At 36.6% G+C, this 27,033-nt stretch overlaps 2 protein-coding genes across 6 annotated transcripts; both read right to left on the bottom strand.

Annotated features, from left to right (window-relative positions):
* Positions 1 to 5,195: 5,195 nt before the first annotated feature.
* LOC124889428 (histone-lysine N-methyltransferase, H3 lysine-9 specific SUVH4-like) lies at positions 5,196 to 8,345 on the bottom strand. Of its 5 annotated transcripts, none has more exons than XM_047401131.1 (5): positions 8,093 to 8,345; positions 7,199 to 7,391; positions 6,082 to 6,187; positions 5,814 to 5,996; positions 5,196 to 5,522 (listed from the first exon to the last, which is right to left on the bottom strand). In XM_047401131.1, the coding sequence occupies exons 1-5, from the start codon at positions 8,253 to 8,255 to the stop codon at positions 5,487 to 5,489; spliced, it is 681 nt and encodes a 226-aa protein (XP_047257087.1). In that variant the 5' UTR covers positions 8,256 to 8,345; the 3' UTR covers positions 5,196 to 5,486. The 5 variants fall into 5 exon arrangements, 4 of the variants coding, with proteins under 4 accessions (XP_047257087.1, XP_047257088.1, XP_047257085.1 ...); XM_047401132.1 differs by having other exon boundaries at positions 7,232 to 7,391; XM_047401129.1 differs by having other exon boundaries at positions 5,196 to 5,996.
* A 16,126-nt stretch (positions 8,346 to 24,471) lies between these two features.
* Positions 24,472 to 26,941, bottom strand: LOC107857392 (uncharacterized acetyltransferase At3g50280). The gene is made up of 2 exons (XM_016702273.2): positions 25,988 to 26,941; positions 24,472 to 25,131 (listed from the first exon to the last, which is right to left on the bottom strand). The coding sequence occupies exons 1-2, from the start codon at positions 26,856 to 26,858 to the stop codon at positions 24,662 to 24,664; spliced, it is 1,341 nt and encodes a 446-aa protein (XP_016557759.1). The 5' UTR covers positions 26,859 to 26,941; the 3' UTR covers positions 24,472 to 24,661.
* Between the last annotated feature and the right edge of the window lie 92 nt (positions 26,942 to 27,033).

Below are 27,033 nucleotides of genomic sequence, written 5' to 3'. Positions count from 1 at the left end.
TATAATCTACTCATCAATACGAGTCTAACGATACCCACATTACACTATTGTGCTTCGGGTCCAAAAACGACACCAAAAACCCTAAGTGGGTCCCACATATGGAAATCGTATTTTCGAGGTCAACCCAATGCTCATACATCACCAAGGAATCATAACCCTCAATTAATGGGTGAAAACAAACCAAATTTAGGGCTAAATCAAGCCCTAAGCTAAATTGGAATTTTGGGTCAAGAACTAAGAAATTCACCAATAAAGAGATAAAATCTAAACTTAATCTGGATGATAATCGTGATAACAGATGTTTACCAAACTCCTTAGAAACCCACAAGACTCAATTATGAGTTATCATACCATTTAGGATTTTAGGCTCTAAAAATGAGTCAAAATGGTGAAAAACGCGGCCTATAGAGTGCTTAAATACCCCTACCAGCTTTGGTGATGCCGCAGTCGCTGTCTGGCCCCCAGCAAAGTCAAAAACTTATTTTTGACCCTCGAAACCCATTCGGAATCCAAAATATATGATTCAATAGTGAAATTTGAGTGTAAACCACATTACAAATTCATTGGAATTATCAAAACTTTTATCTGAGATCGTTTCGATAAAAAGTGGGGCCCACATTTATAGTTTTGATTTTCATAAATTTCGCTCAATTGCCCGAAATAAGTTCGGGAGCCTTAGGACCCGAACCAAAGGTCTTCCTAGACTAAAATAGATATTTCAGATCTGCTGGCACAGTCAAAATTTTCATCCGAGATCATTTCGCTGAAGTTTTCACTCGGTGGCCATTTGGAACCAGTGAAGATTTCAAAACAGGGAATTGACTCTAAAAATCAAATAAATTGCCCGGTAATCAAACCATCGTGTAACGACCCGAGATCCTATCCCGAGACATCACAGGGTTCTTATGACTCTGAAGGACCACAAGTTAACCCTTAACTGATATCTGTACCTGTACACTGCATAATATCCGAAATAAATATGGAAACTGGCCATAAGGTTCAACACATCTATACATATACATACTCAAACTGAAAATTAAATACTAATACATCAATACCCGTCTGAAAAGCCTCTAAACTATCTGAACTATGGAGTTGATGGTATATGTCCCTAACTAACTCCGTCAACTGAGAATAAATAAAATCTAATGCAGTAATTAGTAAACTGAGATTTGTCCTCAAAAGAAGATGACTCACTACTACTACTGCTAACTGGAACTGAACTGCTGAGGACACTCTGGATCCTTTGCCTCAAAACCTATGGTGCCAAATAAAATACCACAGCGCAAATGCGTTAGTACAGGAATGTAGTGAGTCCAAATGCAAGGGCTCATGCGTGCACAATATCTAAACTGAACAATCATGAAAATGTCACACAAGAACACATATATAAATGCACAGACAATAATCACAATCATCACAACTCTAGATACTGAAACTCGGATACCACTTTACCGTAGACTAAACTCACTACTGACACTGAGATACTGAATCACTGATTCATCTGATACTGATAACTGAGGATCTAGATACACTTATATCAAGGACTGAATTCTAAGCTTTACTTTTTTTGACTGACAGGATTTGAGATCAACCTCTCCAACGGATGATTTCAGAAACTATTATCAATGATAAGAAATATGAATATATCTAAATCTAACAACAAGGGTACTCAATAGAATTTGAGACTGTGAATCAAGCCTGTCTGGCGGCATATCTCTGAATATGGAATCAAATAACTGTATATGAGACCAAGTTTATCTAATGGGATGGTCCATGAATCAATGGAATTATCTGAGTTCCTCATAATGATAGATGACTATATCTGACAGTCCTGATTGCTGAAGATTGATACTGAAACTATGGAAAGTAGTTACTTAAACGACATGCCCTGACCTACCATAGGTGGGGTCCAACTTGTAACCCCAGTTGGAAGGGTGTCAATACCGTTCCACAGGTAAAGATCTCTCTCTGGTCAATCCTCTCTGACGGATGACCCTTACCAGGCAGTCGACCTAAGGCAATATAATAGTCAAATACTCTCTCTCTGGAGGTGACATCCTTTTCCTGACGGTGAATCCTATATCTTACGCTGGCTACGCAGTTTTGGAGGTCAGGGATTGCTACTAACAACTCTGGCCTCTCTCGCTGACGGGAGAAGCCTCCATCCCTTCCCTTGCTCGGTGTTAGTTTCTACTCCCAACTAAAGACTCTGAACTGAATTTGATACAGATCATATTTCTTAAAAGATCTGACTGAGTTACGCTGATATCACTTGGTTCTATATCTGATAGAATGCTATTAGATCACGGTATCTGACTGACAATACAGAGCTTGAATAGATTATTCGAATCGCTTCTGAGATTAGAATTGAACACTTGAGTACTATTAGATCTGAGCCTATTTTAGGACTGAGGCTAGATTACTAGCGATACGGAGATTACAGAGATAACTGAGATTACTGAGATTTCTTAAGTTCTGCAATTGTCTGAGGATACAGAATTCTTTAGTTCACTGAGTTCTTAGAATCATGGCTCGACTGGAATTATCGTGAAACTGACACGGGCTCTAGACAGCAGCTAAATTATCAGGTATAAATACCCCCCAAGACTCGATAACATAGAATAAAGCTTAATCATTCCTCCATCATCACAACCATTCATTCATTATCATTATCACAATCATTCATTCATCATCACAGTCATACATTCATCATCATTATCATTAAAGAATCTCTCCAAGTATTTAGGAATCATATCATATATTCACCCTCACAATCACTAAGGCATCACTTCGAGCATTTAGGGATCATAAACATATAATAACGTAGGGGAAACATGCTACTAGATCATACTCCATTCAACAAGGTCTTTACTTAAGTACTTCACACCTAAATCAATCTTGACATGTATTTGGACATCATATGATTTGGGGAAAGCTTCATACTGTCACGTCACAACTTACTTGCTAACCACTTGGCACGTATTAAAATTTACCATATATCAAAGTGCACATAATTGGGGAAATTTACTACCATCACATCTCCACTTGCTCACTAAGGTCCTTCAACAATCACTAGACACGCACGGGTTCATACTTATTTGGGGATTTCCCACTATCATGGAATAATTCGTCTACTTGGGCATTTTATCAAACACTAGGCATGCATAAACTAACTCACAATTTGAGGTTTCATCTTCAACATACTACAATGGCCCTTATGTTTCACCTAAGCTCTTTATCAAACCTATGGGGGATAGCTTCGCTTATTCAGCCATTTCTACAACCAAATGTTATGAACACATCACATAAATTCCATATACTAGGTTCAAAGCTCATAAATCTTGTACAAACATGAATCAAAACTTAACATCAGAAGGAACATCAATTTCAAATCATACAAATCATGGAATCTCATAAACATAAAAAGCTTGAAGTTTTAAAAAGGGTTCTTGAGCTTCTTGGATGAAAGGTATCCAAGAATCAACATCTACATACCTTGGGGAAACTCTTTTCTTGAAGGCCTTTGGAGAGATTCTTGATTTCTCTAGATCTTTCTTGATTTTTGCTTAAAGAAGAGTGGAGAGGATTTTTTATTTTGGAAACCCTAGTTTTTGGAGTGGGAAAAGAGAAATAAGGCTGAGATCCTTTAACCGGGTATTTATAGAGGCTAGGGAGAAAGGAGAAAAGACCAAAAAGCCCTTGGAATTAAGCTGAAAAATCTCGATTTTACATGCTGGTGCGACGCGCCATAATCACGCCAGATCACTAGAAAATGGACAATTGGGAAATTGCAGGACGGCGCGGCGCAGTGGGGATCACTTTGCCAACTTGGTTGCGAACTGGAACTTCACCGCGATGCGGAGGAATTGCGGAGGTCTACTGAAATTTGACGATTGCCATTTTGGCTGGCTCTGCAATACGCCAGAAGGCCAGGTAACACACTGTCTCACTAAAATGGCTCTAACTCTTCACCCGAGTGTCCGATTTGGGCGAACTTAGTATCGATGAAAAGCTTATTCAATGCTCTACATGACAAAAAGTATAAATTAGGGAAATTCCACACGATTCAAAATATTTCATACTTGAGAAGATATTTTTGAAACTTTTGGACTCGGATTTTCACTTTACTGATTATGCTCTAAGGCTCCGACTGGAAGAGGACTTCGCGGGGTATTACACATCGGCTCCAACAAGTCATAAATGACTTGGGGAAACTATGGAGAAGCTCAAACTATGAAGATAAGCATAAATATGGAAGATAACCTGAAGGGTCATTACAACATCCACTACTAAAAAAACTTTCGCCCCCAAAAGTCAACAGATAGAAAGAATCTCAAAGCTCGAAAGGATGAGATACTGGGCTCACATACTCCAAGAAATACTTCCCAAGTAGCCTCAATGGAGAGAAAACACTTCTAAAGGATTTTGCCATAGGTACCCCTTTTTCAACCAATACTCTCATTCTACTTCCAAAATAACCAACTAAACTTAACTGCTAACTAGCCTCCAACTGAACTGGAAAGGATGATGCACGCACATCTGAATCACATCATGCTGATACCATCTTTATATCCATATAAATTAACAAAGGCTCATCCAAGCCAAAAGAAAACCAATACATAAGTCATAAAACCAACTCCAAACCCAAAAATAACATTCCTTAACCATTTTACACATTCAATCAACTCCAAACTAGGAGGAAAATCACCTAAGTCTCATCCACTCCATCTTATCATGGAGAAATCAAAAAACTAAAGTTGATCCGCTAAAATTCCATAAGACAAACATGGAAATAAACTCATAAGGCATTATCTGGGCATACAAATAGAGATAATAAAGGAATGCAATCCATGCCAATTGTCACGACCCGCACTACAAGAAAAATAGCCTATAAGAAAGAGAAATCTGGTCCCAAAAAGTCCAAATCTCATCCCAATTGGTCTTTTGGAACGAAAAAAAACTGGTCACGTCTTGTTCCAAATAGACTAACTACTTGGTCATAATTATCTTTTAGGGACGAAATATATCGTCCAAAATAGACTAACTACTTGGTCATAATTATCTTTTAGCGACGATATATCTCGTCTCAAATAGACTAACTACCTGGTCCTAAATTATCTTTTAGGGACAAGAAATAATTGGTCCTAAATTATTCTTTAGCAATGAGAAATACAAGAAATACACTCAATAGAGAAGGGACAATTGGTCTCTAAAATTACCATTATTTGCTTTCATATATACACATAAACACCATATATATATATATACACACACACATTAGTCATGTCATTGTTTACACAAATACTTCATGGAAAAAAGAAAATTGACATTCTCTATTAACTAATACTATTAATATAGATGTCTTGTTGGCTTTATCCGACTACCTAGGCCCTATGATTAATAAACCTCGAAAAATTTCCAACAGAGACAGCATCAATGCAATACTCTGACCCTCCATCAAATGTCTTCTCAACATCCTTCGGTCAGTTTCCCAGCAAAGAAACCTCACCCAGCCGTCTCTGTAGAACAACAAAAGAAAATAAAGTGGATAAGAAAACAAAACAAAGAATCCAAAGCCCAAATGGGAGAATTGCGCTATTGTCATGATGCCTGATCTCTGGGAAAACTGCAACAGCCAAAACTATCAGAGAGTGCAAAAGTTGGATAATTTGTACACAGCTAGATCTTATATCAAGTCCAGGAGAAAATAGTAGTTTTGGAGGCGGCCTTCGGCTAAACCTAGAAGACCTGTATATGACATAAGAGAACAAGAAATGGAAATTTGGGCGATAAAATAACAGGATACTTGCCTCCCTCCCATCAAGCCCTTTCATTGTTTGCAAGCAATCAATGTCAAAAACATAATTTTTATCTGCTGCAGGGTCAATCTGATCTGTCTTCTTCAAAAGACCAATGTATTCACATATGGTTGCTACATAAGGAATATAATCCCATAATCTCACACCCCATCCCTTGTTTGGAGTACGAAAAACCTGCCCGTTGATATAGAAACAACCTCAGAAATGAATATGCAGCATCATATGAATAGAACTCTGGCTAACGAACAAGTGAAAGAACCTCAAGACGATATCTCAATCCTTTCTGAAAAGTGCGGTTGACATAGGCAGGTCCGCACCCACAATTCAGACCACACTCAAAAACACCAGCCTTTGGCTCGATAAGTCTACAAAGAAAAATATACCGAAAATAAAAGGCATGTTGAAGGAATTCTACTGCAAATAGAATATTAATAAGTTCTCGGCTTTGTTGTCGAGTACCAAACAAAGCTCAATCAGCAGTTGACAAAAATTAAACAGGGAACTAACGAGCAAGAAATTGCATTATGCTATCTCATATAACTATAATGAAATGATGAGCAAGAAATTGTCTGTGCCATAACTTATAAGACAAACCAAACAGGTATCAGGTAAGGAAAATTCATATAAAAGGGATCTTGAAATATTCTTTGTTCTATTCATCAGAATTACTTACTAACGGGTACCATAAAATACCTTCAAAATAAGTCAAGAAACTTAAACATTTTTGTTTCTCTGAACAAGAAATTATCAATTAAGTCTAGAGTAAAATGAACTACTTCTTGTTTAGTGACACGACTTTCAAGATAACACCCACTGGCAACAATGCCATAAAGAGTTTTGGTGCCTGCACTACCTGCGAACTGAGGCTTCCGCAAAGCAGTTAACATGTTTTGCACCTAACTTCAGGGCTTACAGAACCATAATAATGTTCTTTATATAAGGCCCAAGAAAATATAAAGCAATATGAAAGAACAGTGAGGTATAAAAAATTTCCCACTAGTCTATTGCCTAAAACAAATACAGTCATAAAACTACCTTCCTCATTTTTCTCAGTTAGTCAGCAGAGGACTTTCAAGAGAGGAAAAGGAGCAGTTAAATAAGGCACCCTTGTCAAATCCCCTAGAAATCCCAAGAGATCAAAAAATATCTATTCCTATTAAAATAAAAAATACACAGAAAGCATAGAAGGAGCACTATTATATGTAAAAGGGATGATCAAAGTGCAAAGATCCACATAATAAAATAAGTAGCACGTAGACCTAGACAATCATGCCTCTACAGTAGGCAATCTCTGCGCAAGTAAGCATGTAGGATTAGAAGCGGAGGTGGATGTTAGTAACCGAGGTAAATGAAAATCATCTTTAACTTAAACTTACATCTCCAACAAACGAATGCAACACTGTACTCGCCTACCACCATATTTATGAACATAGGGAAAATCAGAACCATTGAGTTTAGCACAAGAACAAATTCTTGGATTAAGACAAGAACCACAATAGTTGCATCCTGTGGGAGCTGATGGGAGATTTATTCCTTTAGCGTATATAATACCCCTGGTATAAGTGAAACCTGAATGTTGTGTAAAGATTTAACATCAAAAAGATAGGCACAAACGGGTATGAGCTACTGGCAAGATGATTATAGGCACAAAATTTTTTACATATCCATTAGCCCCATCCCTTCCTTAAGAAATCATATGCTAAACATTCACATGACACTGACTTGTGAATGAACATTATAATCAGTGGAAGCAAAAAATCAGAGCACCAAAACACATTCAAATCAAAGTGAACTATAAACCCTAGAAGAAACTTGTAAACACTACGGCATTAAAAATGCAATTCCCTAACAAAAGAATCACACAAAGCCTCAACGACCAACAACTCCAATTAAACTCTACAATCGTGAAAATCTAGCTAGTACTAATTATAGACTGTGCTTATGAATCTTCAATAGCTAATTCCTCTCTATTTTTTACTCCATTTTACAACTTCAAAGCGCAATACTACTAATCCAAATCGAAGTGAACTATGAACCCTAGAAGAAACTAGTAAATCCTACGGCACTAGCAATGCAATTCCTTTGAAAAAAAATAACACAGCCAATAATTACAACCTCAATAATAGATTCCGACGAGCAATGACTCCAATTAAACTCTACAATCGTGAAATGACTATGCTTATGAATCTTCAATATCGAATTCCGCTCTATTTTGACTCTGTTCTACAAATTCATAGCGTAATACTACTAAAACCAAAACTAAATCATACCTCGGATTCGCGATAGATCAGATAAACCAGGACAAATTATTAGCTGCAATAACCCATAAAATTGAAGAAGCAATTGGAAAATTGGTGCAAAATTGGTGTGTATAGTATTTGATTTGCGACCATCCGCTGTATTTTCTTTGAGGATTGAAGGCAACAATATCATGTACTACAGTACTCGTATATGCTATAGAGAGGCGGTTTTGCAAAAGGATGAGCTCTTTCTTTTTAGGGCGGGTGGCGGTTCCAGTAATGTTAAAACAAAAAGAATTGGCGCGTAAATAAGTTTTATTGAAATTAAATATTTTATTTTGGCATTTTTCCCCTCTCAAAGCTCCCAATTAACAATTGGGACCAGCTGAAAAAAATTAGGGACCAAATTTTTTACTTTCACATTAAAATATAATATTAAGGACCATAATTTAATCTCGACCTAATAAGTATACTTTTGGAGACCAAATTATTGAGTCATCCTGGAAAGTTGGTCTTAAATAAATATTTTTCTTGTAGTGTCGAAACGGGCCCCAGCCGTGACGGGCATCCCCAACCATGAAGGCCCGAAATCCCTTCTAACTTACAATCATACACCATTCATATACAAAGATAAAATGCAAAAATAAACGACATTACGAAACCATGGTCAATCTCTGAATTCAACTTAATCAATACTGAAGGAATTCTATCAACATCTAGACAACATCTAAATTAGTTTGCGAAATCTCTATTACATACAAAAATAGATAAAACTATCTGAAAACTGGGACAAGGCCCCAGTGGACCTAAATCAAAATAAATAACATATGTCTGAAATAAAATAGGCCTTTCAAAATAGAGAAGGCTCACCAACTGCACACTTTACTTCTGTCTGAGACAAATCTACGGGTTAGCAGTACCCCTAGACTAAGCCTCAGACCCTGAAATATAGGGGCTCAATACAATTGTACTGGTATATGAAACAACTCAAAATAACATGTTTTTATACCAATAGATGAGAGCTTTTCATAATGTCAAATATAATTATATAAGTAAAAGAAATATCATACTTGGGCATACCATTAAGACTTCAAACAAGTTTGCCACACTGACCCACTCTTATTATTCTTTTAAGCTAGTCAGTACACCCTACAGATCTTTAGTCCCACAGGCTATGTAAGACCCGCCTATGACTCGGCCAGGATTTGGAGCTAGTGATACTCCCCATGTGAGCACACCCCAGGAATCCCCCATGTGAGATGTCCTAAGCATTTTTACTATCCTCTCATGTAGGATACAATATCATAACACTCGCATCGGCAATTATGATTTCCAGCGGTGAGCCCTTACACTCAAACGCCTTCTTCGGGTAACCTACTAGCTCTCTAAAGCCCAATTTTTAGTTCTTTAAAACATCATGCTTCATGCTTCAAAACATTCAAAAAATTATCTTTTTAAGGGCATATAATGATACAAGTACAACCTCGTAGGTGGACATATTTTTGAGCCTGCTGAACCCAACCGAGAAGGTGCACACGTTAAGTGTGATGGAGACTCCAAAACCGTCCTTAATTGGCACTACATAGGTGCCTAATGTTCACTTGGTAATTAAAGAGGCATTTTTGTCTTTTCACCTTTTATTTGAGATGTAATATAAATAGAACATTTTAGGTCTTTTGCTTCATAGTTGATTATTTTTAAGACTTGAAACTTGTAACACTTAAAGTTCTCTTTCTAATCTTGTGAGAGTGAGTTCCAACCAAAACTAGGGTAGATACAAGTGTGGATTCACCTGTATTTGCACATTGGCTTGAAACATTGGTGTTTAGAGGAGGTAAAGGCCCTCTTGTGTCAATGTAGAGTTAGGTTTGTGTCGCGGATGGTGTTAAGGGTCCAAGAGTGTAACAATTCTTGGGTTCTTAAGATTTTCCATTCATTTGGTCTAACTATTTATCTTGTATCTTGTTGAATCTATTGGTTTCTTGTAGTTGTTAACGTACCCATAACTTTCTTGTTGTTGTAATCTTGTTGTTTATGTGTTGACATAGTGAAGCCGTGTGAGGCCTCTTCGATTCACTATAGTACTTATAATCTTGTATTCTCTATCTACTTTGTTGAATATTGTTGTTGTTATCTTGAAAACATAGAGAAACCGAGTTGGGCCTTTGATTCTCTATTGTTGTTTATCTTGTGGATCTCTTGAATCCATGTTGTGTGTTTGATCTTGTATCATATAATCACCGGGCATCATCATACCCTGACTTGCAAGTCAATCAAATCACATCATATCAATTTGTAGCCCTTTTCACTTATTATCATATTAGTGACCACCCTTACTTTTAAACATCATATGAGAGAGTTATTCATTAAATCTTTCATTCAACATCTTCATCAAAACATTCTCCTCCCAATTGCAGAATCAATAGGTAGTCGCCTCATATTTTAAATTTCTTAAAAACCAAGGAAGATGCTAATTTGACACAGTAACCATTTACCATGTGAAAACATATGCTCAACATGTCATAAATAGTATCAAACCATGATCATTTCACAAAAATTCGCTCATTGGTTTTCATTTAGAAAGTTCATGCCTTTAAACAGCCCATAACAAGCAAAATCGACAATATCATGATAAAAGAGGGAATTTTGATCATTCATGCTCTCATTCAAACTTTACAAACATACGAATTCAAATATATATAGTTACAGTTCAACTTCCATGAAAAGTGGTTCAATACAACATATATTTTCATCAAAACAATCCCATGATGCATATTTTTCTAAAACAATATCTAATAATTCATTATAAATCATAATTGGGGATCTTTAATCTTGATAAAACATTTAAACTTATGCCCAAGTTATTTTTAGAGTAGTCCCACATACCTTAGATTATAAATTTGAAAGATGGAACCCAGATCTTGGTCTGTTTCTTCGAATTCTTGATCTTAGTGATGGGTTCTTGATCTTTGGGGATGAGTTAGGGTTTTAATTTGAGAGGAAAATTGAATTATAGAGTGTATTATGCCTTTTTGGGGGTGGAAATCGAGTGTTATAGGTGGATTTGGGTGAGAGGGGATGACCAAAATACCCCTAGAACCATTAGAAACTGAAATAGCGTGTGAAATAGCTCTGTAACGCGTAGGACGACACGTCGCGTCAACATCGCGTTAGCTTACTGTCTCACACGAAAAATGTCATAACTTTTCGCTCGGTTATCAAATTTTGGCAAAATTGGTATCGTTGAAAAGCTAATTCAACTATCTACAATTTGGTGGGTCTTGAGATGTAAAATTATATGTTTATTAAAATTTATAAACATTCAAAGTAGACCCTTGTAGAATAAAATTTCCAATTTTGGATGAATGAAAGGTTCTTAGCTCAACTTTGCTTTAGGCAATTTCTATGAACATATTTTCACCTCATAATCACTTCATATACTAGGAGAAAGATCATGACACATGAATTTAAATAAAAATTATGGAATTAGAGCTTACACATGTAGAAACGACGGTTTAATTTCTAGCTCAAAATATGGGGCATTACATTATCTCCCCCATGGGATCATTCATCCCCGAATGATGGGTAGGGACTTGTTGAAGTTATGAAAGTGTAGAATAAAGAACGAAACCTCGCATAGAACATTTTTTTCCTAACAAAATATGCAAAGGCATCCAGCGAGCTTCATAATAACCTCTAGTGAAACGTGAAAGCATGAAACATGGGATAATGAGACTTTACATAAGGATGATCTTCCACATGAGTCATATGAATCATAATCATCACAACATGAGGCATGAGTTAATTTGGTGACAACAGGACTAACTTACATCGGTACTAATCATGAAGTAAGGTTTCCATGGGACATAGGATTTAGGAGCATTCCTCACTTTACAAGATACAACGAATAGACTTAAACTTAGAGACACCAATTGTCTACAGCCTAAACAATAAATAATATACTTCACACTTTCCAACTTACAATTATCCCATCACACAACTAACCACAAGAGTTTGAATCCCAATGCAAAATGCTTTTATGTTGAAGCCTAACCCAGAGTAACAAGTAGGTAACTTAAGCTACAGGACACTATACTGTACATCTCCTTAAGAATATTTCCTCATCCTATCTCTACCATCAAACACACTCAAGATTTAATTTAGATAGTACTAACCATATAGCACATAGGTTTGTGTTTTCAGCAACCAGAACATTCAAGACTAATCATTACTACACCCACTATATAGATCTCGCCATATTCCTCCTCCTTAGCTATTTCACACAACAAAAGTTTATCTCTTTCTTTTTCATTTCACCTATAACCTTAGCTCGAGAATTCACCTCAAATTTTTTTCACCTTCAAGAACATCTACTCCCCTACCTAACACATCACCACGCTTTCACAACTACCATCATACAATCATACAAAGGGTCATTAAGGACCCGAGCATAAAGGTCATGAATGAAAGTAACACTATTAGACCATAACTTATGCTTATTGCACAACTCAAGAAGGGACATGAAATGAAGATATGATAAAATAGACACGAAGTGCTCCATATATCAAGTGTATGTATCATAAGTTGAGAGTCATTCGAAAGAAATACAATATAGCATGAATTCTTAGGATAGAGCATGGTGAGAAAATGTTGGTGCACGTATCAAGATAAAATAAGGGAAAGAAACTGGATTACCCTCTTGGACCATAAAGTTAGTAAGACGAATTGGGCACCTGATGCGCCAACCAACGCGATTCATCGATATTGCGTCGGGCCACTGCTTCATTAACATGATCATCGATGCGGCGCATCGATTTTGCATCGGGCCACTATTTCCAACATCCAAACACATCTCTAATGTTGTCCAAAAAATCCAAAACTTTCCTAAAACATCTCCTTTACTCCCATGAACATAAATCAACTTAAAAACCCATACCTCAAGGTTTATAAAAAATCGATTTAGAAATCACCAAAGTTTAGGAGCTTAAAATATGACTAAGTCCTTTTTGAGAATTAGAAAAAAATTCTAGGTTGTTAACTCTCCTTATATGCAACCAAGAGTGGTATTGAGTCGAGAATGCTACAGGGTGTCACATTACAACTAAGACAAAGATTTCTGCTTGAAACGATTGCTCCTCATTTAAGGAACTGAGATTTGCCATGAGTTTGCATAAACTTAATCACTTTGGCTAAACACGACATAGGATGACTAGGTGAAATATAGAAACATATTGTCTTAGGACCAAGCATACTGAGAGATATAGATTTCATTGATCACGAACAACATAACATATGGCTTGAATACATGAAAGACTGAATTATTGAGAGACATAATTGCTTCTAGTTTGGAGGTCAAATCATAAACATAAGTCCATAGAGAACTCGAACCATAGGCATAGGCATGACTTGAACACATATCGTATGACATTAGTTGAATAACCTCCGAAATGAAAGTAGGAGGAGTATGCTTGAGTAGGAACAGATTTATCATGACTCCTCCCCGCAACTTGCCGCATTGAGAAAATTTTTGGAAACTAACCTAATTCCCCATCTCCCCCTTAGATTAAAGTCACCATCCTAGACTTACGGACATATCCCCTCACCAATTTTATAGCCACAACTCTCAACATAAAAGAGACATCACCTCAAAACTTAAACTCTAAAATCTCCTTGGAGAACTATACTCTGAAGGCCTTGCTTTTCGAAAATAAATGCAACTCTTAACTTTCGCTAACCTCTATAGCCATCACTCTACAACTCCTACTCCCATGAGCGTATTCATCCACACTCCTTATCACAAAGGGGTATCAATATACACATGAATACAACTCCTTTTTATTTATTTCTAATACAATGACACTAAATTCTTTCAAGGACATCCGTTCAGGAACGCTAATCATAACTTTCTCTAACACCCAGAGTCTCCAACTTATGACTAACATAATTATGTGCATGGACATCCACGCTTCCAAACACTTAACACTCAATCCTTAACTCTTTAGAATACTTACATTACACCTCTAATCACATAACTTACAACTTAACAAATTTGTAAAATCATACCCAAGGCTCATATTGCCTACCAGTATTTCCTCAATTTAACTCTAATGAACACCGAATAACATCTCACCAGAATTCTCCACACTATAATTTTAAGAACACAAACTAGGTACGTAAAACACTTATACACATAAATTTTAAACTTTCCCTTTTTAAGTATATTCTAAAGGCATTGCTTTCCCAGAATGCTACTCTGAATTTTTGCTATCCTCTATCATCATCAACCTACAACACGCAGTCTCATGAGCATACACAACCTCACAATTTCCACTTAAATTTTCATAAATTATCAACCTAGGCTCTTTCACAAATCACATCAATCCTACTATCTCATTCCCACAAAACATACATCATTAACCTCAAGCTACTACTCCTACCACCACATTCTACATCTAAAGTTCGGGCCTATAGTCTAGCAACAATCACTTACCACCAATGAAGAATGCAACATAATATACTAGTCCATCAAATTGGAAAATTCTACCCAAATGCCTCATTTCACCTAGATACTACCTGCAACCAAATCACCTCCATGATATTACTACTACCCCTCAAAATCTACTACATACTTTCTTACAAGTAGTACTGGTTTATAACTACTAAAGAAAAAAAGGTTAAGGGAGTAAATTCACATAATAGACATGGTCAACCTTAATCTTATACTATAACCCTATACAATCTTATCTACATATTCTTTTTTCTCACATCATACTTACTTACCCAAGCAAACATTTAGACTACCTTCAAATTCCACAAACAACAATGAGTCTATACTTATAACTTATTGGCAAATCCAAACATTTCCATTCATAACCTACAAGGGATTTCTATAACCACCATAACTATCCACTCTAGGCTCCTTCCCTATTCTGGAGTAGATAATAATCACAACCAAAAACTTACTTTATCGAACACCTTACAATCTATAAATATTACTACCACATTAGTCTATCAATATAAAATGACAAATCATCCCTCGATCGATGGTTATACAACTAAAAAATATATTTATTTACACAAAACAAAAGTCCCCCCTCACTCTGAATTCTAACCTTCTGATTTCATATCACCAACTTCTTGGTCCAATCTCACTACCAATAGGTCATAACACTTTAACATACACTACTACTCGGGTGGAAATATAGTTTCAATATTATGCTACACATCATTCCCCTTATGCATGACATCCGCAACAAAAATTTTAAAAAGGGACTGAACACACTTTATAACTCAGGCTCAAACACACGATTGATGTACATAGGGGTATAAGCTCAAATCAATACATCTTTAAAGTACTTATGGACTCCTATCAAGTCCTTGTAAAATCTCATAATCGTTATGACTAAATCAGAAAGGACCACATCATTTAGATTCTAAGCTTCTGCACTTGAACCACCTCAACAAGGAGACATATCTAAGAATATCAGAGTGATGAAAGAATTTGAATAACTTTAATTTCATATGGACGAAACCATAGCACTAACTAGAGTATGAAAGAGGAATATTCTGACTCCAAAGCACGAATTAGAATATGAAGAAAAGTGAAATATTCCTAAACGTCTTGTAGCCTCCTGCTTATAAGTGTGGCGTGCTACAGACCCATAAATAAGACTCTACCTAACAAGATTTTGCAAACAACATGGGACCATGAACCGTGCTTTGATACCAAGTTTGTCACAACCCAAAATTGGGCCCTGGCCATTACGAGCATCCCAAACCATGAAGGCCCGAGAGCCCTTCTAACTTGCAATCATACACCATTCATATACAAAGATAAAATGCAAAAATAAATGACATTACAAAACCATGGTCAAACTCTAAATTCAACTTAATCAATACTGATGGAATTCCATCAATATCTAGACAACATGTAAATCAGTCTACGAAATCTCTATTACATACGAAAATAGATAAAATTGTCTGAAAACTGGGACAAGGACCCCAGTGGACCTAAATCAAAATAAATAACATATTTCTAAAATAAAATAGGCCTTCCAGAATAGAGAAGGCTCACCAACTGCACACTTCACTTCTATCTGAGACAAATCTACGGCTTAGCAGAACCCCTAGACTAAGCCTCAGACCCTGATATATAAGGGGTCAATACAATTGTACTGGTATGTGAAACAACTCAAAATAACATGTTTTTATACAAATAGAAGAGATTTTTTCATGATGTAAAAAATAATTATAAAAGTAAAAGAAATCGTACTTGGGAATACCTTTAAGACTTCAAACAAGTTTGCCATACTGACCCACTCTTATTATTCTTTTGAGCTAGTGGGCACACCCTACAGATTTGTATTCCCACGGGCTATATGGGACCCTCCTATGACTCGACGATCGAGCCTCCAATCCAAGTAACCGCCAGGATTTGGAGCTAATGATACCCCCCATGTGAGCACACCCCAGGAATCCACCTATGTGAGATGTCCTAATCATTTTTATTATCCTCCCATGTAGGATACAATATCATAACACCCGCATCGGCAATTACGATTTTCAGCGATGAGCCCTTACACTTAAACACCTTTTTCAGGTAACCTACTAGCTCTCTTAAGACCAACTTTTAGTTCTTTAAAACAACATGCTTCATTCTTTCAACACATTCAAAAAATTATCTTGTTAAGGGCATAAAATGATACGAGTACGACCTCATAGGTGGACTTATTTTTGAGCTTTTTGAACCCAACCGAGAAGGTACACACGTTAAGTGTGATGGAGACTCCAAAACCGTCCATAATGAGCACTACATAGGTGCCTAATGTTTACTTGGTCATTAGAGGGGAATTTTTGTCTTTTCATCTTTTATTTGAGATGTAGTTTAAATAGAACATTTTAGGTCTTTTTCTTCTTAGTTGATTATTTTTAAGACTTGAAACTTGTAACACTTAAAGTTCTCTCTCTAATCTTGTGAGAGAGAGTTCAACCAAAACTAGGGTAGATACAAGTGTGGATTCACTTGTGTTTGCACACTGGCTTGAAACGTTGATGTTTAGAGGAGGTAAAGGCCCTCTTGTGTCAACTTACAGTTAGGTTTGTGTCGCAGATGGTGTTAAGGGTCCAAGATTCCACCAAATTCTTGGGTTCTTAAGATTATACCTTCACTTGTCTAACTATCTATCCATTTTATTGTTGTAATCGTTTGTTTGTTGTTCTTGTACTCCAACCCGTGAGGTGTTGTTATTGTTACTACATTGTTGTTGTTGTTATCTTGTTGCTAAAATAGTTTGGGTTGGTTCTGAAAAATAAGTGTTAAACACCTCATTACATAGTGTTCTTGTTTTGTTCTTGAATCCGAGAGTGGTCACCAAAAGGGGTCCTCGGCTATCTTAGCTTGTGGACTGCTATTGGTGTATGTTTTGTGACTTCTCTTGTGTTTCCAAGTTTTGATTGTATCATTTGGTATCAAATCTCAAGGCTTGATTTTGTTCTCACAAAACCAATCTTGGGAAGATCTTACCAAAGTTAGAAACATTTTGTTGTTGTTAGACCTTGGCCAAAACTCTTAGTCTTGTGGTGTTGAATTGGACAAGAGTTTTTTGTGACTAGATCTAGTAGATTTTTTCTTGTTTAGTGTATTTCTAGTGTTGGTTTCTTTCTCACCAACGCTAAAGTGTCTAGATCTAAAGTTGAGCTTGTAATATTGACTATTGTTGTGGTGACTTGAAGTTGGCCATGTGTAGCCGATTGGTGTTGTTGTTGTTGTGATTTTGAGAAGTTGTTGTTATGTTCTTGAAGGATTGTTGATATGTTCATCTTGTTCTTCATCTATTCTTACAACTTAAGACAACAAAAAGTGAAAAAATACATCCAAAAAGTTGTAAGACAAATGTTCTAAAGTTGTTTGTGAGAAAACTTGAACCATCACCTCCTAGACTTGACTTCAACTTTTCCAACTACTATCCTTAAATCAAGGAGCCTTGTTTGGTGAAATTAGTACAAGTCAAGATCATCTTTTGAGATTAAACTTACAAAGGACTCAAAGACTTGTATTTTTTCCTCCAAAAACCAATTGTCCTCCAATTCTAAAATATGTGAAAGTTGAAGATTCAAAATTTATGAATAAATTGTGTGGGCTCGAGATAATTGCTTGCTGCCACGTCACCACTTGTTACTGTTCTCGTCAATATTGAGCTCAAATTTGGATTTTCTAGTTTCGAATTGTTGATTCTTGGTTTCATTAGTTGATCCTAAAACTAATTAACAAACTAGTAAATTCCTACTAGATTGTCAATTAGTCCTTTGAATCCATTGTTTGTGTCTACGTTTCTTTTGTGCTTTTTTCATTTTTATAATCGTAGTGCTTCTTGGTTCAAGTTCGGACATTACTTACTTGAGTCATCCAACAAAGAATCCATTCCGGTTATGGAGTAGACTTACTCTTCAACTCACTACAACTACAAGCCGACTTGCAAACATTTGTGACATCAAGTGTGAGTCCACAACGTAAGTGAGAGAATAGTGAGGTTGTTTGAACTAACGTGTGTCTTGTTTTGTAGGTTTTCTATTGTATTGTTGTGTGTTACATAGTTGATTGATTTGGTGACTTGTTGAACCGTAACTTGAAGGATTAATTCTGATATCATCATAATGGAACCCGAGGCTTCAAATGCTCAAATAATGGATAGTAGTGTCATCAATCTCATTTTGGCTCGCCTTGAAACTATGTCCCAAGATGTGTCTAGGTTGAATATGGGTATTGAGAAACTAGATACGGATGTGGCATCAATGAGTGGGAGATTAGAGATGTGGAAAGTCAAAGAAGTCGACCATCCACCCCTCAACATATTTCCCCGACCACTACTCCCGAGGCCTTGCACCAAATGTTCCATCCACTGAGACAACCCTCCAATGTCACAAACTGAACTCCACTATACTCCCTCACCCAAGACCATGAGAGGCAAATCCAACCACCACTTCACCAAAGTCCAACAAGAAGGATTTAGAACCCAAATACCACCCCACAACCCGAGCCCTCCAAATCAAACTCCACTTGACCAAAAACCTTATTATCCACCAAATCTAAACCCGCCACTTCAAGCTCCACTTAAACCAAATAGACCTATCCAAAATGAGGGATATGGACTGTTTGATGATGATTAAATGAAGGGGGAAGAGGTATGGGGTATACATGTTGATTTACAGGAGGTTCATGGCCGAGAAGGAAGAGTTAGTCATTGAACCAACAAGGGAACCAAAATCGTGAAGTAGGACTAAATACCATCAAAATGGGGCTACCAATCTTCAAGGGTGAGAGTGATCCCGAAGATTTTCTTACATGGAAATCTGGATGTGAGAGGGTCTTCCAAGTCAATGATCTTACTGAGGAGAAGAAGAGTTGCTACGCTATTTCTCACTTTGAGGGATATGATACTACATGGTGGGAGTATGTTAAGCGTTTTGGCAACGTTTTGGTAGAGGGGCAGACCCCTCCTTGGTTTCGGCTAAGGTACCTCATGAGACAAAGGTACCTACCTGAAAGATATTATCAAGAGCTCCTTTCCAAGTTGTATAACTTGAGGAAAGGAAACAAAAGCGTCGTGGATTACTACGATGATTTCCAATAACTCATCTTGAAACTTGATCATAGAGGGAACAAGTGAGTCATGACATCATCCAATTCAAGGTGGGGTTGAATAGAGATATTGCTTCACATTTGACACTTCACAAGTTTGACACCCTTGATGCCATCTTCCAAGCCGCATTGGAAATTGAAAGAAAGTTGCAGGAAAAACTAGGGTCCAAGTTCAAAGTCCAATAACCCTCGGGTTGGCACCATGACAAAAATGATCCATCCAAAGTGGAGCAACCCGAGGCCAAGGTTGTCCAAGCTGAGAATAAGGCTCACTAAAGGTACCCTCAAAGAAATGAAGGTAAACCACATTCCTTTCCTAATTCTAAGGGATTTCAATGTTTTAAATTCCAAGGTAGGGGACACAAGGCTAGTGAGTGTCCGAATAGGATAAATATGATTCTAAGGAAGGGGACATTGTATTTTCTTGGGGAGGAGGTGGTACTTGGACCGAAGGAAATTGATGATCAATCTCAAGGTAGATAAGGGGTAGAACCCGAGAAGACAAATGAAGAGGGGTAGGAGGATTCTTGGCCATGTGATGGTGAGGTTGAAGTTCCATGATTTTTAGTGAGAAAGTCCATGATTAGTAAGGTTTTGGGTGATCCTAGACAAAGGGAAAACCTTTTTAACACCAAATTCCTTATTAAAGGGGTTGTGTGTTCTATGCTTGTTGATGGAGGTAGTTGCTCCAATATTGCTAGTAGTACATTGGTTGATGTTTTGAGGCTTCCCACTATCCGTCATTCCAGCTCATACAACCCTCAATGTCTAAATGAGTATGGTGAGCTAAAGGTAAACCGACAAGTGGTGATACAGTTCAAGGTAGGCAACTACTTTGATGAGGTGTTGTGTGATGTTATTCCTATTCAAGCATCCCACCTATTATTGTGGAGACCATGGAAATACGATAGAGATACCGTGCTTGATGGATGAACCAATAGCTATACTTTGGAGCTCTATGGCTGAAGGTATATGCTCTACCCTCTCTCACCGATACAAGTAGCCGAAGTTAGCCAACAAGTGAGAGAGTTGGAGGAAAATAGAAAGAAGAAGAGAAAGAGAAAGGCCAAGAGTGGGAGTAGAGGAGAAGGAGACGGAACCAAGGAGCAAAGAGACAAGGGGTCCTTACTTTTGGGACTTACCCTCGGGAATCCTTTACTTCTCACTAACGTAGGTACTAGCATTTTGCCTAGTACCGACTTTTCTTGTATGCAGGTACATGATCATGTGCTTCCTAGGGGAGACACCAAGCAACTTTATCACCAACACATTCTTGATGAACTCAAGGAACCTTGGCAAATCCTCAAAACTTCGAAACAGAAAATGAGGAGGTGATTCTATGGAGGATCCATGAGGTTGATGAAGCCATGAGTTTGAGGTCAAACTCCTTTCAAGGTGGAGAGGATGATACGAGTACGACCTTGTAGGTGGACATATTTTCGAGCTTGTTGAATTCAACCGAGAAGGAGCACATGTTCATAACCGTCCATAATGGGCACTACATAGGTGCCTAATGTTCACTTGGTCATTAAAGGGCATTTTTGTCTTTTCACCTTTTATTTGAGATGTAATATAAATAGAACATTTTAGGTCTTTTGCTCCTTAGTTGATTATTTTTAAGACTTGAAACTTGTAACACTTAAAGTTCTCTCTCTAGTCTTGTAAGAATGAGTTCCAACCGAAACTAGGGTAGATACAAGTGTGGATTCACTTGTGTTTGCACATTGGCTTGAAATGTTTGTGTTTAGAGGAGGTAAAGGCCCTCTTGTGTCAACATAGAGTTAGGTTTGTGTTGAGTATGGTGTTAAGGATCCAAGAGTCCACCAAATTCTTGGATTCTTAAGATTATACCTTCACTTGTCTAACTATCTATCCATTTTATTGTTGTAATCGTTTGTTTGTTGTTCTTGTACTCCAACCCGTGAGGTGTTGTTATTGTTACTACATTGTTGTTGTTGTTATCTTGTTGCTAAAATAGTTTGGGTTGCTGCTGGAAAATAGGTGTTAAATACCTTATTACATAGTGTTCTTGTTGTGTTCTTGAATGAGAGAGGTCACCAAAAGGGGTCCTCGACTATCTTAGCTTGTGGACTGATTTTGGTGTATGTTTTGTGACTTTTCTTGTGTTTCCAAGTTTTTAGTGTATCTAGTGGTCAAATGTGGGAGGCTTGTTATGTAGTATTTCATAAGGAGATTTACCATTCAAAATAGGAGCAGGCAGTTTGTTAATCAAATAAACTGTAGTCTTCACACAATCTCTCCAAAATCAATTAGGAATGAAACTTTGGAACTTTAATGCTCTTGCTATATCTAAAATGTGTTTCTCTCCACAACATTATTCTTTTATGGAGTATATGGGCAGCTGCTTTGATGAATAATGTCATAAGAAGAAAACAAGTTTCCACAACCAGAGTTGAAGAGTTCCATTAGCTGATCTCAGAATTTTTACAGTAGTATCATATTATGTTTTGACTCTAAGCAAGAAATCATTAAGCACAATAATGAAAGATTTAGATTGTATCATACACACCTAAGTATGCCTGCTAAAATCATCTACTATAGTGACAAAATAAAGTTTTCTATCATAGTTAGGAACCTTGGAGGGACCCAAACATCCACACGAATGAGCTGAAACATAACACTAGTCTTACTTTCACTTTGAGGGAATTTGAACCTGGTTTGTTTTTCCTGTGGACAGATCATGCAATTTCGTTGTGTCTCTTTATTTATTTTTTTCAAATGCCAAACTTTAAAGTCAATATTAGCTCTGTAAAACTGCACCAGCTCTAATAGAATCATCTTGATTCAACTAATACAAGCCATTACTTTCTTTACCAATCCCCAACACCTTACCACTGTAAAGTGCCTGAAACACACAAAACTCAGGATAGAATTTGACTAAACAACACCACTCTTTTGTCAGTTTAGAGACAAATAACAGAATAAACTTGAAATCTGGGACAAACAAGACATTTTTAAGAGTATGGTTCTTCAGTATTATTGTGTCTCCTATGTGAATTACGTTGCACTTACTATCAGTTGGCACTTGTACTATATTACTTTTGTTTTTGTCAACAAGCTTGAAGTCATTTAGAACTTTTCGAAGAGAGGTAACACGATAAGATGCTCCAGAATCCACTATCCAGTCACAACTCTCTATCCTAGACAGTAAAGCAGATATACCTGCCATATTAGAGGAGTAGCTACTTGTGGCTTCATCTGGTCTAGTCAAACCCTATTTCTCCATTTCCTGGAGCTTCTTATAGTGTTCATACTGGCTATTTGACAAGTAATGACCATCAGTAGGACCTGGTTCATCAGTAGTAGCAGTAGCATGATGAGTATATCTCCTTTCCTCTATCTCATGCATCTTCTTATTACTCTGAAAGTCAGTTGGATAACCAATATTTTGTCAAATGTCCCTTATAACCACAACTTTGACAAGTATTTCCTGATGCATTATATGCATTGTTACCAGGTTTCTTTTGCTTGTAATTCTGAATTTGTTTCTTTCCTACAAATAGGTTCAAGGATTCTCAGTTGATGTCTACTACTCCTAGTATTCTCTGGCTTTCCTCTTGCACAACCATGGCATATGCTTAATTTAGAGATAAAATTGGAGTTCTTAACAGTATCACTTCGCATATTACTATAACTTTCATTTAACCCCATAAGAAATTGTAACAAACGTTGATTGTTCAAATGTGCAATGTAAAAACCTGATTCTACACAATCACAAGTAGGTGGAGTAGGCATTAACAGGTCTAATTCATCCCAACAGTCTTTCATCTTTGAGAAGTATGTGGTTACAGAATCATTACCTTGAGTATGAGTCGCAATTTCTCTCCGTAATTTATAAACTCTGGTAAAATTCGATTTGTCAAATCTTTCTTTGAAGTCTTCCCATACCTTCTTTGCAGTAGAAGCCAATACAATACTCGAAACCAGCTCCGGTGCAATAGTGCATCTTATATCCATGATAATACGATAGCATTGCAACGAGCCCACTATTTTGCCAAATCTCCTTTATACGAGCTTCGTAAACAACTTCCGTTAATGAATCCTACTTTGTTCTTTCCCAACAACGCAATTGTGAGAGAACAACTCCACAATGTGTAGTTTCCTGGTCCCGTTAATTTCAATCCAATAAGCACAACACCTGGAGTATCACTGGGCTGTAGAAATAATGAATGATTGTAATCTATTTGTGTGGTCTGAGATTGTCCAATTTGAGTAGCTCCACTTTCCGCCATGGCCGATCTTCCTACCGAGCTTCAGCAATGGTGATCTCAACCAGGATTGGAACTAGAGATTTATGTACGCAAGTACCCGCTCAGATACAATGAGAAAATGAGCTACTGAAGCTCTCTTACTTCACATGAAGGAACCAACTGAGAGTACAGAGAGGAAGAAAAATTATTTTCATTTGATTACCTTTTCACTGTTACTTTGAAATTGTACATATAGAGTTGGTAACCGCCTTTTTATGTCTTGTGTAAAGACTATATTACCCTCTAATCTAACTACTTTAACAACCTCCTAATCACTAACTGCTCTAATACCAATTGTATGTTAATCAATAAACTAGATAAACCACTTAGTCAGTTCAAATATATATATACACTCCAACAAAATTGTTCGTGGAACAATCACTCTGTAATACTTCTCTCATTGATTTCAATTTGAGCTTTCTCGTTCAATTTAAGTACTTATTTTTACATTTTCATAGTAGTTTAAGAAATAATTAATGTTAGTTAAATTTTGTGAATAGTTGATCATAAGTCTGTGATAATGATACTTGATCATATCATCACTTTATTACTTGGCAACCATATATATTTGCATATGCTTTTAGGAGCAACAATAAATACTTTTTTTTAATTCAAAGTATTTATTACTGATTAACAAAATTAAATAAGTAAATACAACATAAAATTGATCCCAGTAACTAAGGAATGTTTTTAATTCTTGGTTACAGCCTCCATGAATTCTTGATCATTCTCCAATGCTTGCAAAGTCTCTGGCAAAAGACAAACTTCAATATCTACACTTCCTTCTTCTACTCCAGGATATAAAGTAATCATCCCATCACTTTTATTTGCCATCCCACTCCTCACACCAATTGATTTTCCCCAACCAAAATCATTACCATAAATATTAAATCTTGGAGAACTACTTATTCCCAATCTAGTATTATTCCTCACAAATTGTGAGTCCCTGGAGAATATAAATGGATTTTCTGCCCACTCTTTATAGAATTTTACCATCACTTCTTCAAAGTTTTGAGCAACAATCATCTTGTTTATTTTCATTGCAGCCCATCCTAGTCCATTTTTCAGTAGCTCTCCTGCAGTTGCTTTTACTTGCTTCATATGAATTGCATTTCCAAAATACCCTTCTGGAAGAGGAGGATTTAGCCTTGATCTTGCACCTGTTGTCGACAAACTTGAGTACTTTTTCCATTCCAATTTATGTGATACTATTCTCATTTCAGTATGTCTTAAACAGTGACACATATTTTTACAAGTGTGCTCAGTCAAAGAAAGAGTTAGACAATCCGTCAATAGTTGGGGTAAAATATGCTCCTAGCATTACAAATTTGGTCCAAATATGCCTTTATTTACCAACAACATAATATTTCCAACACATAGCAGATTTTTACATGAGAGACTCAAATTTCCCTTGAACTTTGTGAAATGATCCAGATTTGCCCCTTAACTTTGTGAAATTGCACATATTATATTTTACTCAACTACCATCAATCATCGTTCTAAATGATTTGGGCTTGGGTAAATCTTGACTACTTTCAAAAGTTGAAGGGAAAATTTTAGCCTTTTGTCTAATAAAAAAAGGCCATGAGTTAAAAAACTTTTGTCATTAGTGAATAAGGACATATTTGGGCCAATTTTACTCCATTATTAACAGATGAGACATACTTCAGCTATAGAATTCATGGCTTATTTGGACATTTTCACAATATATAACTAGGAGATTAAAAGAGTTAATGGTCGAAAACATCATTGAAATATCACATTTTTATGAGTTTCACAGCTCAACTATCAATTGTTCCATATTTTTACCCGACCTATCACTATATGTATATATTAAAACACACTTCAGAGCTGGTTAGGCCAACCATTAGTTGTTACCTTGGGCTAGCTAAACTATCACTAGCAACTCAACTAGGTGTAAAAAAGAATACAACGTATAGTTATGGTGTAAAACTGGCAAAGAGTGAATCCAAATGTATTTTTGACAATTATTTCAAATGAAAAGTGTATGCTCACCTATGGTTAAGTAAACAGACACTTCTTCCTCAGCAATAATTTTGCGAGAACGAGTCACACCGCGCCATAGATGCGCCAAAAAAGCTTGCAGAGAAGAAATTGATTTAACATTCGTTTCTGAAATGGCCTTACCCTTGAGCCTACCAATACTTTCTTTACTAAGGTGAAAAAACCTCTCCACAAATGTTGGAACTTCACATTTTTCTAACAATTTCTCATCATCCGTCTTCAGGGGAAGATGAATCGGAAGATTCATTTTCTCAGGAAAATAACGTTCTAAAACTGGAATTTTAGAAATGACTTTGAATCCACGAGAGATTTCTGACCAAGAATTAAAGAAATGCCAAAAAGAAGTCCCATCACCTAAGCTATGATTCATAGTGCATCCAATAAAAAGACCATCAATCAGCTCCGTTATTTGTACCCCAAACAAAGGCTTAGTAACACATTCAAAATTTCGAACATTATTCAGTGGGAAAAGATGGTGAACCATAATTGGTACGAGTGTAGAATCAAGAATAGCAGATACAGTTAATTTCGGAGCGCTGGCATGAATGAATTCCACGCCAGCGTTATTACAATTGATGAAGAAAGAAACTGTGTCATCATCTGTATTTTTGATGATCGAAAAACGACCAGCTAAGGGAGGAAAGAAGTTTAAGGTGTGAGAAAGGGATGTTTTTAAGTGATCAATATTATTTTCTTGTTTTGGTTTGTGGAAAAGGAGACCTTTTTGGATAGTATCACGAAGGAGGAGTTGTAAATCCCATGGTGTCATTTCAATTTTAGAAATTTTTGAGGTGTTTTTGTATGAATTTGATTCATTTGATGTTGCTACTAAACAGGTGGAAATTATTTGAATTTCTTCCATTTTTAAGGAATGGCTATGAGGAAGAAGAGAGTGGATTTCTTGAGTGGATTCAATAATTCATTTAAGCCGATGACGTAGGGAAAGAGGTGGGCATGGTAGTATTGCATTAAAAACTTTTGTTAGGTAATTTTGGTTTTGGATTTTTAAAAATATTATATCATTATCATTCTAGATT

Source organism: Capsicum annuum, chromosome 1 (assembly GCF_002878395.1).
Source record: "Capsicum annuum cultivar UCD-10X-F1 chromosome 1, UCD10Xv1.1, whole genome shotgun sequence".
Classification (NCBI taxonomy): domain Eukaryota; kingdom Viridiplantae; phylum Streptophyta; class Magnoliopsida; order Solanales; family Solanaceae; genus Capsicum; species Capsicum annuum.
This window is presented reverse-complemented; position numbering and strand designations above follow the sequence as displayed.

Bases quoted from the DNA above. Each gene is read 5' to 3' on its own strand.
- LOC124889428 (XM_047401129.1), bottom strand. From the start codon at position 8,255: ATGATATTGTTGCCTTCAATCCTCAAAGAAAATACAGCGGATGGTCGC. The intron at 6,188-7,198 runs GTAAGTTTAAGT...TTTTCTTTGTAG, and splicing joins TGCATTCGTTTGTTGGAGAT to ACTTATCGAGCCAAAGGCTG. The intron at 5,997-6,081 runs GTTCTTTCACTT...ATCAACGGGCAG, and splicing joins GATTGAGATATCGTCTTGAG to GTTTTTCGTACTCCAAACAA.
- LOC107857392 (XM_016702273.2), bottom strand. From the start codon at position 26,858: ATGGAAGAAATTCAAATAATTTCCACCTGTTTAGTAGCAACATCAAAT. The intron at 25,132-25,987 runs GTGAGCATACAC...TGTCGACAACAG, and splicing joins GTCTGTTTACTTAACCATAG to GTGCAAGATCAAGGCTAAAT.